The sequence below is a fragment of the Xiphias gladius genome, chromosome 8, assembly GCF_016859285.1.
Source record: "Xiphias gladius isolate SHS-SW01 ecotype Sanya breed wild chromosome 8, ASM1685928v1, whole genome shotgun sequence".
In the NCBI taxonomy this organism is placed as follows: Eukaryota; Metazoa; Chordata; class Actinopteri; order Istiophoriformes; family Xiphiidae; genus Xiphias; species Xiphias gladius.
Window position 1 is genome coordinate 21,865,241 of NC_053407.1, and position 12,565 is coordinate 21,877,805.

Below are 12,565 nucleotides of genomic sequence, written 5' to 3' on the forward strand. Positions count from 1 at the left end.
TCCTGAGGTTTGGAATGATCCACCATTTTGACCACAACCTTAACCAATGAAAAAAACAAAATCCTTAACTCTTTTAATGCCTAATAGCTTTAAATGCAATACAACCATTAATTGACTAATATGCAAATCTTTTGGAGTCACTCTGCTGTGAGTATTCTATTGGCTTCACATCATGAAACTGAGCTTTAAATTGTTTCCTAAAATACTGAAAATGTTTTCCCCACTCACTGCACACTTTGCAATTCCTTGACAAGAAAAAAAATGGATATATCCAACAACTCCTTAGCATCGAGACCATTTTAAATTCATCATGCAGACCTATTGCCTATTCCAGGCACGTCTGTCAATCTGCCTGTGAAATGAAGAGCCACAGGCTTCTGACCCAGACACATCAGCTCCTTTTTTGCCATCTTACAACACTTTCTGAAGTCTTCACACTCACACATTGATTTCTTATTTTCAGCTTGGTGCTGCCGCCTTCTAGGACATGGCTCATACTCAGTCCTAGTGTGGAGTGAGTGGGCAATAAGTAAATTTTATGCAAAGTGGTCATGATGATGATGCCAAAGTCTTAATAAGAATTCTAAATCACATGGAAGAAACTGAAAAAAGAGTGTTCCAAATAAAACCTTTAGGAATTTCAGTCCGGTATGAAAATAATTTCATAACGCCAGAATTAATTTGCCCTAATTACAAACACGTAATTGTTGTAATTCCTTCATTTTTCAGCAATACCTTAAGATGTTCTCTTAATATTAAGTATATTTACAGCTCAAAATACTGTATATTTACTTTTAAAGCAACAAACCATGTCACGGAGAGATGTGTCACATTTAAGATGCTTTGAAATTTTCAATTCAACCTCATTGCAAGCCTATATATTTTAGAGATACTACATACTGTATCATAGGTACCATCAAAATGTTTTAAACATCTGAAAGTGTTGAAAGTTTATAAAATATTTATTTCCCATATATTTGAATATTTATACTTTTTTTCAGTAAACCATTAAAACCACAGATTTTGTGTTGTTACAATCTTCAATTACAGTGTTAGATTCTCCAATCAATAGTGCAAATGTTTGATAAACCTGTCTTGGAGTAGATTCATGATGCTAGCTAACATGATTAGAAACTAACTGCTCTCTAATAAACTGTTCCAGTTATAGAAAAATGTGCTGATATGGATAAAGTTAATAAAATGACTTAAATACAACTACAATGTACAGTAAACAATGCTTTGAAAAGTCCCACACCAGAGTATATGAAATGATAGCCTCATGTTGAACATCAAAAGTGCTTCCCATCACAGATGTTATACAATAAGAAATACTGATCAGATTCTACGGGTTTAAAGTATTCATTATGAAAACTTATTTTGTTCAATAAAAAAAATTTAGCTTTTCCTTTGTAGCTAACAAGTACCTAAAAATAATGACAACACTTTTCTATGATATACCCCATAGACAAAAAACACAAATACAAAGCCTGTATGCAAAATTATATTAAAACAACTCTAATAAAATACTCTTAAGAATAGCGTATTTAAGTTTCTTTTGACACAAAGATGTTGGACCATTGTACAAAGTGATTGTAGGTTCTTCCTCAAATCAAAAAAAAATAATACCAACTGGTTGTCTGAAATACATTAAGTGTCCTTCTTGTCAGCTATGAAGTCCAAAATCTCTGCAGGGCAAAGTGGATTCAGTACATTTTCCACCATGGTGAGAAAGCATTTGTGATCTGGTTGTGTGTTCAATGGACAGATACTATATGTACCAAAATTGGCTTCACTCAAAAAAAAAAACATAAAAACTTCTCCATAGACTACTTTTCCTCATTTCCAGAGTCTTGATATGTATTTTGTGATGATGGTTCAGTGTTGACCCGAGTCTGTTAGTCATCCAGCTCACTGACTCCACAGGAGTGCCTCCTATCCAAGACTCTGCATCCAGAGAGACATAAGACTCTATTCATGGAGCAGTATTAAAGTGGTGACCTGATTGTCTTCTTTGTGTGATGTCCTGTTGAACAGACATGATACTCTGTTTTAACCTCTTGGTAAACAGGTGGCTGGCTCTTCCACAGTAGGTATGTGTGGTTGTCTGCAGCGATGCTTCTAGTGGCCAAAGCAGTGAGGCCTCCATGTTCTCGCCAAACGGGTACTGTGATGAAAAAGAAAAACATGCCGGTATTTTATTTCTGATTTCAGAGATCTAGTGATAATCATAATGATCAGATTTTATTACAGTGTAGTATAACTGTTGTACAGTTACGTGTCACTGGTCACTCTTCTCCTGCTCCTGACATTACTCCAGAAAAGCTCAAAACTTTTTTTTTTTTAAATCAAGTAGAATTATATGTTTTAACACGTTGCCTCCTGTGACACCCCAGATGGGACAATAATAACTGCATTCAAATCAGGTGAATTAAGTGCCACATTTTGAGACTGCCAGTTCAAGACAATAACATTCTGCATTTGATTTTTGGATGATGACTCTATTACCACAACAATAGAAAAATGGGCTCACTAAGGTTTGACACCAATGGTGAAAGCTACAGGTGCAGCGATTCAAATACGTTTCATTGTTGTTTGCTCTTGTGTCACTAAGTAAACAGCAAAGATAAAACTCCCAGCTTTTCAGCCAGTTTACAATTGCAGTCGAGGCTTTTGTCCCGTATACTATGCAATTAAAGATGAAAACCTTTTGTTTTTATATTGAGGTAAACCATTCTTTTACAGCTTTAGTAAATAAGAAGAAATCACTATTTTACAGCATCTCATTTGACTCTAGTTTGGCCAGGCTTTAGGTCACTCAAAGCACACTTCCTTTATTATCATTCATATACTGCAGCAGGCAATAAAACACCATTAACAGCCTCCTATCGATTTTTATGTGGATGCTGCTGGTGCGTTGTCCACACAACCATCATGATGTCTCAAACTAGCATCAGCACTAAAAATTTTACAACTCTTCTGTGGGTTTGGCTGGGTAATGGTAGTGCCCTTTATTGCGAGCTCCTCTACTGGCTGACTAAGGAGCTCTTGGAGGGATGGAAATTAGAGTTTCCTCCAGAATTGCCTGCTCCAGGCTTTAGGATGCTGTCCTCAAAGGACTGAGTGGGAACAAAGTGGGAGGGGGCCTGAGGGGCCGGAGCAACAGGAAGAGTTGATAAAAGCCTCAACAAAATATAGCTTATAATAACAAAGGATGAAACCCTCGTCAGTTAGACCAGGCTCTGTTCTAATAAGTTAATTGTACTACAAAGCCGCATACCTTACATTCATCTACGCAATACAGGACACTTTTTATGCTAACTAATGATAAACCACAGCATTCCAAAATTTCCTAAAATCAGGTTGGATCTGGTATGTGCTGTCTTGGATGCTGTGTGTGTGTTTGTGCTGTTGGAGAGACTGATGGAGGAACGGGGGGCCGAGTGCCCCATAATGAAGCCTGCTCGTTTACTTAATGGCTGAGAACATTGCCCGCACTGAGAGTAGCCAGGCTGGGCCCTATGGCAGTAATGGATGGAGACCAACTAATGAAGCTTCCCTTGCTCCCCCCATTACTGCCTGCATGTTGACCAGTGTGCTGAAATCAACATGAGCAGATCGAAGGCGAGCCGCCAGCTCAACAGTGAGAGAGCTCTTTGGCTGACTTGCTTGGTCACTGATGATGGATGTGTAGCATTTAAAGTAAATATGACAGATTTCATACTTTTTTAATCCAACAAAAATGCCATCTTTTTTGCCAGCCATGCACTGGCAGTGCTCTGTTGGGTGTCATACCAATTTAAGGATGCTACAATTCTGAAAATGTTTAGATTTTACAGAATCTGTCAAAACAGTACCAAAAAATTATTTAGTCTTTTTAAAAATTGAAAGACTATTTTTATGACCCGTTTTTACAGATTTCAATCTTTAGCAGGAGCGACTAGTCTTGGGGCTTGGGGAAAGTACTGAGAGACGAACAAACAGACTTTTGACTTTTTTGGTTTTGTAATGAGATTTGTTAACAATAACAAAAATGTAGAATGGTGATTTATTTATTTTGTATATTTTAGTAAACAATTATGTGTTCCTTTATTTTTTATGTTGGTCATACTGGAAAGCAGCCATATATCATAGTAAACATGGACAGAATGAGCCTAAAAATTCAATTTTTAAATAGATTTCTTTTTCTCAAATGATTCTTGGTCATGGTGGCATTGACTGTTTTTAGAATAATTTAATGTTAACCTACCAATACTAGTCCAGAAGAATCCACACTTCTTTTGACCTGGACCAGTGTGACACTACAATTTGTAATGTGCCCCAGGAAATTGTCAGAATGAATGCCTTCAATTATGGGATGCATCAACTCTGCAACAAACTTCATGAATTTTAGCCTTACAGTTAACATCTCAAGCAACCTGTCCATTGGTCAAAATTGGGTGGGTCTGATTTTTCTGGTTTGGGAGACCTAAGACAGAATGATGGAAATGTTTGACAGGCTATTGATTAAGCACTGGTGGATGGAAGCATCCATAAGAGAAATGCAATGGCCTGGAGTGCCTATTGATAATATAATGACTAGTAAATGTTTCTTCAAATAGTCTGGTCTCCCTACACAACTGTCCCCTAAAGATACAGACGCACCAGAAAGAAAGTCTGTAGAAATGATCACTCACTAGAACAAACAAAGCTTTTCAAACATTACTTCCTCTTATCACGTTTTCTAGTTGCCTGTCTTGAGTACCTTATAGGTTTTGGGAAGAATGAATATACTCAATTCTATTCATAAACCTTTTGCATGACTTCCATCAGGAAATACAAGTTTTTTTTTAATTTCACTGTGGGGGCTCAGAGAAACCACAGACTTCTGGTTAGTTGAGGCTTTCTCTACCTTTTGGATGGCTTCATAAATAGCTCGAAATGCTGGCTGCTTGTCATCATGGTACACTCCCCTGTTACCATGGAGAATGAAGACACCCTCTTTTTCAGCCTGTTGACAGTTGCTGCCATAGATACAGTGGTCTGGACGGTAGTTCCACTGGCAGGGGAACACATATAGGCTCTCTGTAACACAGCAAGAGGTTGCGTTGGATTGATGAAGATTATAAATATCGGGGGTTTATTCATTGAGAACCCGATCAAATGAAATATTTGTTTATTTGATGGTAAATGTCCAAAACAACAACCCAAAACGTCTTCAGTAAAGCCTTGTTTGTTTCCTGAACTAACGTATCATTCATGACTGAAAATATCACTGTATATGTGGTTGCATGAACCTGGGTTATGGTGAAATATGATATTAAGAAGGTCCTGGTCACCCCAGGTGATATTGAGTTTATACTTCTGGAGCAGAGGCATCAGAATTTCCTCCCACCGCAGTGCAACTGTGGTCATGTCATTCTAGAGGAACAAAATACAGCAATCAGACAGCATTCATATTATTTATATAAACCATTATTATAAATTATTTCAGGAAACCATAAACCTGCAATTCTGGGAAACAAACCCCTTTGTCAACACTTCACCTCAACTCAAAGAGTTTTGTCTGTCAAACAAGTATGCTCATTTTGAAGCTTTGGAAAGGAAATACAAGAGTGACCTCAACTGGTCAATGTTGGTGGTACAGCTACTCCTAAGACCCCTAAGAGATAAGATGTGTAGTTATATTTGTAGCACCTTGGAGCCACAGTTTTATCAGAAACATTGCTTTGAAATTATGAAAACATTGAGACTGGAAATAAAAACGTTCCCTTTTTTTTTTTTTTAACATTTTAAATGTTTCACACATGCAGGGTACTCTTTGCCTTCATAAGTAAGTCCTTATCCTTTTTCTGTATTTTAATGTCATAATGGCCAATATGATACACTAGTATATTAAACTGGCAGTATTATTTCCAAACTTTTATCACATATTTGACAGAAGTTTACATACTGCAAACTACTAGATGATTAACCAAGAAAAAAAAACCAAACTTTCACATTACCTTAAAACGTTTCTCCCTGAGGCGAGTCATGTTCATGAGCATGACACCTGAGTTGATGCCTGTTTTGCCATAATAAGGGTGACGGGCGAAACGGTTGTACCATCCGATGCGTGGCTCCTCATGTTCTGGAGCCATGGCAGCTAAGTGGCTTGAATTGAACTGAGAAAGTAGGGTCCAAATGTCCTCTACTGACTGCAGGAAAAGGATATCTGTGTCCACATAGAGCAAAGAATCCACATCCTTCAGGATCAGCTGGAAATAAGACAGCAATAGTCTGAGAATATGTTGCAAATTTGTAAACATTACAAATCATACTGTATGTATGGAAGATGACTCTAAACCTACTGGCAGGAAGAGCCTCTGAGAAGCACAAGGTTTGAAGAGCTTTTTCCACTCTTTCACATTCTCCTTGGGAAAAGTGATGGGATAGATGGTGAACTTAAACCTTTTCTGAACTGTTCTGGGCCAGGAGTCCAGCTTAAAGAAAAGACAAGCACAAAGATCACAAAAATCGATTTACACAGATTGTGTCATAACTAAACTACAGCTTTAAGAAACTCTGTGCAACCAGCATTTGAACACAGAAGTACATGAAAGTTCTGGTGTTGTTGGGGAGGACACTTACACAACTTCTGAAGCTGTCATGTAGATTATCCTCAGCAAAGATGTAAAAGTGCAGAGGTTTTTTGCTGAAGAGGACAGCAGACTTCAACATGGTGAGAGTCTCCTCTAGCCTGGGGCCACAGGCCACCACAGCCAGGTGACTCCTCTCATCAATATGTTCATTCACTGCAGAGCCTGACCTCTCTCTAAGAGCCAAGACAAAGGTATAGAATTCAGTAATTAACCCTGGCTTTTACTTTTACAACAGTATGGATTATGTGACATGTACAGGACTGAAAAAAGTAATGAAGATATCAGCAGGTTCCGCTGACTGATACACAGCCCTGTAGGGTTGGAACTGCCTTTAGATTTAATGAAGAGATGCAGAACTGGACTATCGCTCAGGCCTGGTGCTGCCTCCAAGTGTTCCTTGTAAGATACTTCTTTAGAGTTTGGAAATCATGAATGTACCCTGTGACAAATTTAAATGACCACTTTGCCAATTTTCAATCACATCTCTGTATAAATGTCATAGTATGGCAAGCCTAGCATAGATCAAGTGGTAGCAAGACAAATTAAACACTGTCCCAAGACCTGTAATTATCATTCTCTTTGCTAACCATGAGATAACAGAGACTTTGAATCCAGAAAAGCTATATTTACTGCTCTGCCCATGGCTGCATTACTGTGAGTGGGATTAGAGATTATGAAGAGTCTCTCAATAACGTAAAGGCAAGTGTAGTGGTGTATGTATGAATGTCATTCTATGACAAATATAACAGAGACTAAAGGTTAGAATGTGAAGTAGAGGACAGTATTTTCCTCCAGATTAGCACAGCCTCTCAGTGGTCATAATCATGAGATGGTTTTACACTAACATCTTGAGTTGTTGGCATGTTTGATTTCTCAGAGCTACTTTTATTTATGAGTTCAAAAAGTCAAGAGTAGTCACAAGGCACACTGTGAATGCAGCAGCCTTTACCTTGAACTGTGAACCTGGGAGGTACGTGAAAGTTGTAAATTAAATCCATGGGTTATTTAAGGTCACTGGTAACTGTTATAGAGATGCACAAAAACAGTCATACCTAAGAGTAGATTCCAATAAGCAGTTCACTCCACAAACATCAGCAGGCAGTCTCCAATATGGATTCCAGTAAGAAACTGACAGTGATTTACACCTGTCAGAATGAAAACGTGAGCTTTGCGATCCTCAGAATTAAATTAATCTCTCGGACATCAGAGCTGTGCTTCGGGATTAGATCTATCCTGAACGGCTTCTTAGGGTCGATTGTTTAACAGATGGCGGTCATTTAAATCCAGCTAAAAGCTAATGAGGCACAGGATTAGTTAGCATCAACCTCGATGGTTAATCAATTATCTGGCTAAAGCTAGCTAACAGGTGGTAGCTAAAAGATTTGTTCAAGATAGCATTAGCAATTTTGATCACATTACGTTATAGACAGTCTGACAAAACAGCACAATTACAACGCTGAATATATTTTGAAGATATCCAGTTTGGTTAAATTACTATTATCCTGGTAGCTAACCTAAAATACTTAGGTATTACGACTTATGTGTCCTAACATTAGTTAACGTTAACGTTAGCCATAGCAGACCAACAAACGTTTCAAAGGCAACGTTAGCTATAAAGACATTATTTTTAGCCGACGAACGCTAACTCGGTAGCAAATGCAAGTGTAGCCATAGCTAACTACTTTTTAAATGTCAGATGTGAAATGAATGAGGCGACATAGCCGGCTAAGCTACCTGTCAAGCCCTTCTTCACGGTCACGGAGGCCTGCCAGTCCTGGCCTTTTCCTGAGAAGGTGCACGGTGTCTCGACTGCTCCTGTCGGGTTTCCCCTGCTCTTTCAGATTCCACTCGTCTCTGTCCCCCAAGGTGGAGGCTAGTTGACTGAACACATACAACAGTGAACAGAAGGTGAAGACCGTGCAGAGGAGAAATGCGTGAAGATAGCATCGCATTTTGCGTTTCAAGTTTCTGGCGCTAACCGGTCATTTTTGCTGATCTTAGCCACCATCTGGCGTTCTAATAATCTAAGTCAAAAATCAAGTCAGAAGGTAAGCCGAGGAGCTCAGTTGGTGTTTACAGTTTCCCGCCCCACCCACTTCTGTTACACGTGTGTTTCGTTTCTGAGGCTAAAGTCCCCCAGTTCAGTTTAACTGGCGAGTTACTTACCTGCCTGTCCATCTGCCTGGAGAATGAGAAAGGACTCCCCCTCCCTCCCAGACGTCTGTATCGAGATATACGGACTTGGCTCTTGTCCGTGTGGTCCCGCAGCGTTGGTAAATCCAGTTCCGTTGTAGTTTGAAGTGAACAGTTGATTTCATTATCTAAGTTGTTTTCGGGGAGGGGCAACTGAGTTTGTGAGAAATGCAGATGTTGAACGAATAAGAACTGTGGCTCTATTATGGATTATTAGTATTTGGTTTAACAACAGTATTAGTTTATATTTATCATCTGCATACACCAGTTTTAGCCTAATTTGAGTTTAATAATTTTCTGGGTGTAAAAATGCGGGATTGGTTACAGCAATTTGCCTAGTTTCATGGTTGATGCAGTGAAAGCAATTTGGGTTTTTTTTTTGATATTATCTCTGTATTAGAACCACATTCCAATACACATGCAAACCTGAAGGTGTACAAAATTTGTTCTAAGTCTGCAAAAGATATGCAATATTAAACAATGATAGTAACAAAAACAAAAACTTTGGGAAATTCATTTCCCTCCTTTTTTTCATCTTCCATTCTTTCCTGTTGGATTAATTGGCAACTCCATTCTGATGTTGCCATTTGAGTCTCGTACTTTGTCCATTTTGCCTTTTTTCTTGTGGATGTGATCTTTTAGACTCAAGAAATGTGCCAGATTTTCCATTAAGAAGATCTCGTCAATGATTATTAGCCATTGGTCCATGTAAAACCTTTCTTACTTGCAGTAGCCTACATTTTTCCTGATTTTACTGACATAATTAAGTAACATTTTGAAGGCAGGGCTTTTTCTTGAAATGAAGTATTTTTACAGTTGTGGTAGTACTTTTACTTAAGTAAAAGAACTAATACTTAGGTATGTTACTTTTAATTAACCCACACCTTCCTGCTATCAGATTAGGGGGGCTACTGTACGTCAGACCATTTCTGTAACTTTCCAAAGCGATTTTTCCGAGGTAGGGAGGTTGTGCAGAGGTGAAAAAGTACGTTGGGTTGGTCAGTGTACACAGTGTATGATAGTGATGCTACAGCTTGTAATGTGGTAGTGTGATAGTGTATTAAATGTAGTGATAAAACACACTATCATAATTTCCAAACACGGGGCAGCAGTGTCTCTGTTGGCTGACCGAGAACATCTGCTTCGTCTCAGTTGAACAGAGGTGAAAGGTGAGAGGTGAAGCCAGCTGCAGATCGCAGGGGAACAGGAAATTCACACTTTTTGATCGAGACCTGATCTGATGTGGTCTTGATGTGGAAAAAAGGCAGTTAAATCTCCCTTTTTTGCATTTTCACAAATTAAAAAAAAAGGTTTCACAAATTTAAAAGTGGGTTTGAGAAAGCCTTAAGGCTTTACTTAACATATCTAACACGCTTTGACAACAGTATGAGGGGCAAAAAACAGCGAATCGGCCGATCGGCGCTTTAGGTTAAGTTTCTCTTAACTTTCCCCTGAACTGCTGACTCAGAAGCTTCGAATTGGAAGCAAACTTCAGCGTCCTGTTTGATCAACCTTATGTCCGTACAGTGTGTATGTATAGTTAAACAGCTACATTTTCAGATGTTTGATCGACATGCTACACGCAGGTAGCTACTAAGGACTCAAAACATGGTGCTTAAGTACATATATCTTTCACAATGTGTGACACAGGATGGTGGGAACACATGGTCAAACACTCTGGTGGACGAAATGACTCTTAATGACAGTATCATAAATTAAAGTAAGATACTTGACATGGTAGTTAAAAATGAGGATTGGTGAAGTGGTGTGAATATCGAGTACATCAGCCAGACACTCGGTGGATGCAGGATCTCAAAAATTGTGACGGATTTGAACAATGTGATAATCAATGTGTCATTTTTTGTGAAATTTTTCTGGTTTGATTTTTTTTTTTTTTTACTCAAATGTTATATAAAAGTGTGAATTCATAGCTACAGTACATTTTCACAGATGCAGTGGTGGAAGAAGTACTCAGATCCTTTACTTATGCACTGATATCACAATGTAAAAAATACCCTGCCACAAGTAAAAGTTTTGCATTAAAACTTTTACTTAAATAAAAGTACAAAAGTATTATCAGCAAGACATACTTAAGTTTTCAAAAGTAAACGATCCCTGGAATGTAATTACTGATGGTTAAGCAGCATTTAATGTTGTAGCTGTTGGACCGTCTAATCCATATCAACACTTCATTATATTTTATAGACCGATCACGTTTTGTTTGTAAAATTTCAATATGCAAAGTATAGCAGGCTGTCAAATAAATGCAGGGGAATAAAAAGTACAATATTTCCCTCTGACATGCAGTGAGGTAGAAGTATTAAGTAGCATTCTGAAATACAAAGTTGTACCTAATGTACAGTACGTGAGTAGATGTAATTGGTTGCTTTCCATCATTGCTTTTATGACCTTTAAGACACAATTTTCAGAGATTTTGTTCCCAACTGCAACAAGTGTAAGGAAGATGGTGAAGGGTCATAATAAAACACAAATACAGTACAGTGAAGAGTCTGCAACTCATTGATTGATCTCAACTGTCTAAACAAGTTAAATACCAAGTCAGATGCCTTTTCATCCCCTGCCTTTATGGAACGTATTAGTCATGATGTGAAAATAGGTTGTTAACAAATTGAACATACAATCCATCGTATGGAAACTTCTAAAAAATCCCTGTGTTTTACAAACTGTTACTGTTTATAATGAAATATATTAAAAAAAAAAAAAAACATATCCAAGTATCTACAGCTTATTTTATTTAACATATTTTTACAATATAAACCATTCTATAGATTAAATCATGCTCAACTCTACCAAGTGAAGGAGAAGCATTCTTTGAATAACTGTTCAATATTTTTACTCAAATGTTAGACAGTGAAACAATTATTGCATCCAATGGCATACAAGTAGAGCTGGTTAAGGCCAGTAACCAACAGTGTTATGATTTACTGAAAACGGCAAAGTGGAAATAATGTTAAAAAAATGTTATGAACATAGGATGTCATTAAGTGCAAATAATGATAACAAAATAAGGATAATCTACAACTCTGAGATGACTTTTTCACATTTTTCTTTCATAAAGCATCATTTATTCTGTGCAGCAACAACCAGCTGAGTGTGATGCTGAGGTGTTAAAGGACAAGTCACCACAACGCGTGGCACAGTTCCACTGACATCCGGGTTTTAATGCTACTGTTGCTTTTTTCAGTTCATCAGGGTAGGTTCTGCTGTGACAGTTCTGAACTCCTGACTCCTGAATTCTTTATCATTATGGGAAGGCAGTGAAAAATACAACCCCGAATGGAAGTGAACGCTATCATATCGGCATTTATAGTATTATTGAGAAAAAAAAAAATTGGATGTTAAAGTTTAATCTCTTGTTGAGGCTGTTGAGAGTGCAGAAGAATGATTTGTGCTGAGTGGGAGCGTGAAGGTTAGTGAGTCTCTCCATTGACCGACGAACCTTCTCCGCGGGGCGAAGAGCATCTGGAGACTCCTCGTTCAGTGTTATCAGAGCTTGAGCCGCTTTGACTGTGTTGGTCTGCTGAGGCAGCACTTGTTGAAGTGGATGTGGGTTTGGCTTTCTCCTTAAAGTCTGTGATTATTACAGTCAAGTCTCCAACTGTGACTTCTAGATGCTCGGCGCTGCTCCTGTCTATGTTTTTTAACCTGGGCCTGGTGAAGAGAGAAACAACCAACAGGACTTGAAAATGACTGGAGGATACTAAATATTTTACTTATCTTTCAAAGACCACAGA

At 38.2% G+C, this 12,565-nt stretch overlaps 3 protein-coding genes across 7 annotated transcripts in view; 1 reads left to right on the forward strand and 2 right to left on the reverse strand.

Moving 5' to 3' along the window:
* Nucleotides 1-8,946, reverse strand: LOC120793001 (glucoside xylosyltransferase 1-like). Of its 4 annotated transcripts, none has more exons than XM_040132523.1 (9): nucleotides 8,784-8,946; nucleotides 8,352-8,498; nucleotides 7,670-7,762; nucleotides 6,607-6,790; nucleotides 6,327-6,458; nucleotides 5,982-6,233; nucleotides 5,274-5,397; nucleotides 4,889-5,061; nucleotides 3-2,164 (listed from the first exon to the last, which is right to left on the reverse strand). In XM_040132523.1, exons 1-9 carry the CDS (start codon nucleotides 8,933-8,935, stop codon nucleotides 1,973-1,975), a joined length of 1,449 nt encoding a protein of 482 aa, XP_039988457.1. In that variant the 5' UTR covers nucleotides 8,936-8,946; the 3' UTR covers nucleotides 3-1,972. The 4 variants fall into 4 exon arrangements, with proteins under 4 accessions (XP_039988459.1, XP_039988457.1, XP_039988460.1 ...); XM_040132526.1 differs by lacking the exon at nucleotides 8,784-8,946 and adding an exon at nucleotides 8,597-8,759 and having other exon boundaries at nucleotides 4-2,164; XM_040132525.1 differs by lacking the exon at nucleotides 7,670-7,762 and having other exon boundaries at nucleotides 1-2,164.
* LOC120793002 (periphilin-1-like) overlaps nucleotides 8,715-12,565 on the forward strand; it is a 27,109-nt gene continuing 23,258 nt past the window's right edge. Inside the window, exon 1 of the mRNA XM_040132533.1 lies at nucleotides 8,715-8,890. The gene's annotated coding sequence lies outside the window, so the exon portion shown is untranslated. The remainder of the gene's footprint in view (nucleotides 8,891-12,565) is intronic.
* Nucleotides 11,527-12,565, reverse strand: part of LOC120793004 (YY1-associated factor 2-like) — a 3,907-nt gene continuing 2,868 nt past the window's right edge. For both annotated transcript variants that reach the window (XM_040132538.1, XM_040132537.1), the window contains exon 4: nucleotides 11,527-12,482. In XM_040132538.1, the coding sequence (XP_039988472.1) occupies nucleotides 12,242-12,482 (241 nt within the window). In that variant the 3' untranslated portion in view covers nucleotides 11,527-12,241. The remainder of the gene's footprint in view (nucleotides 12,483-12,565) is intronic.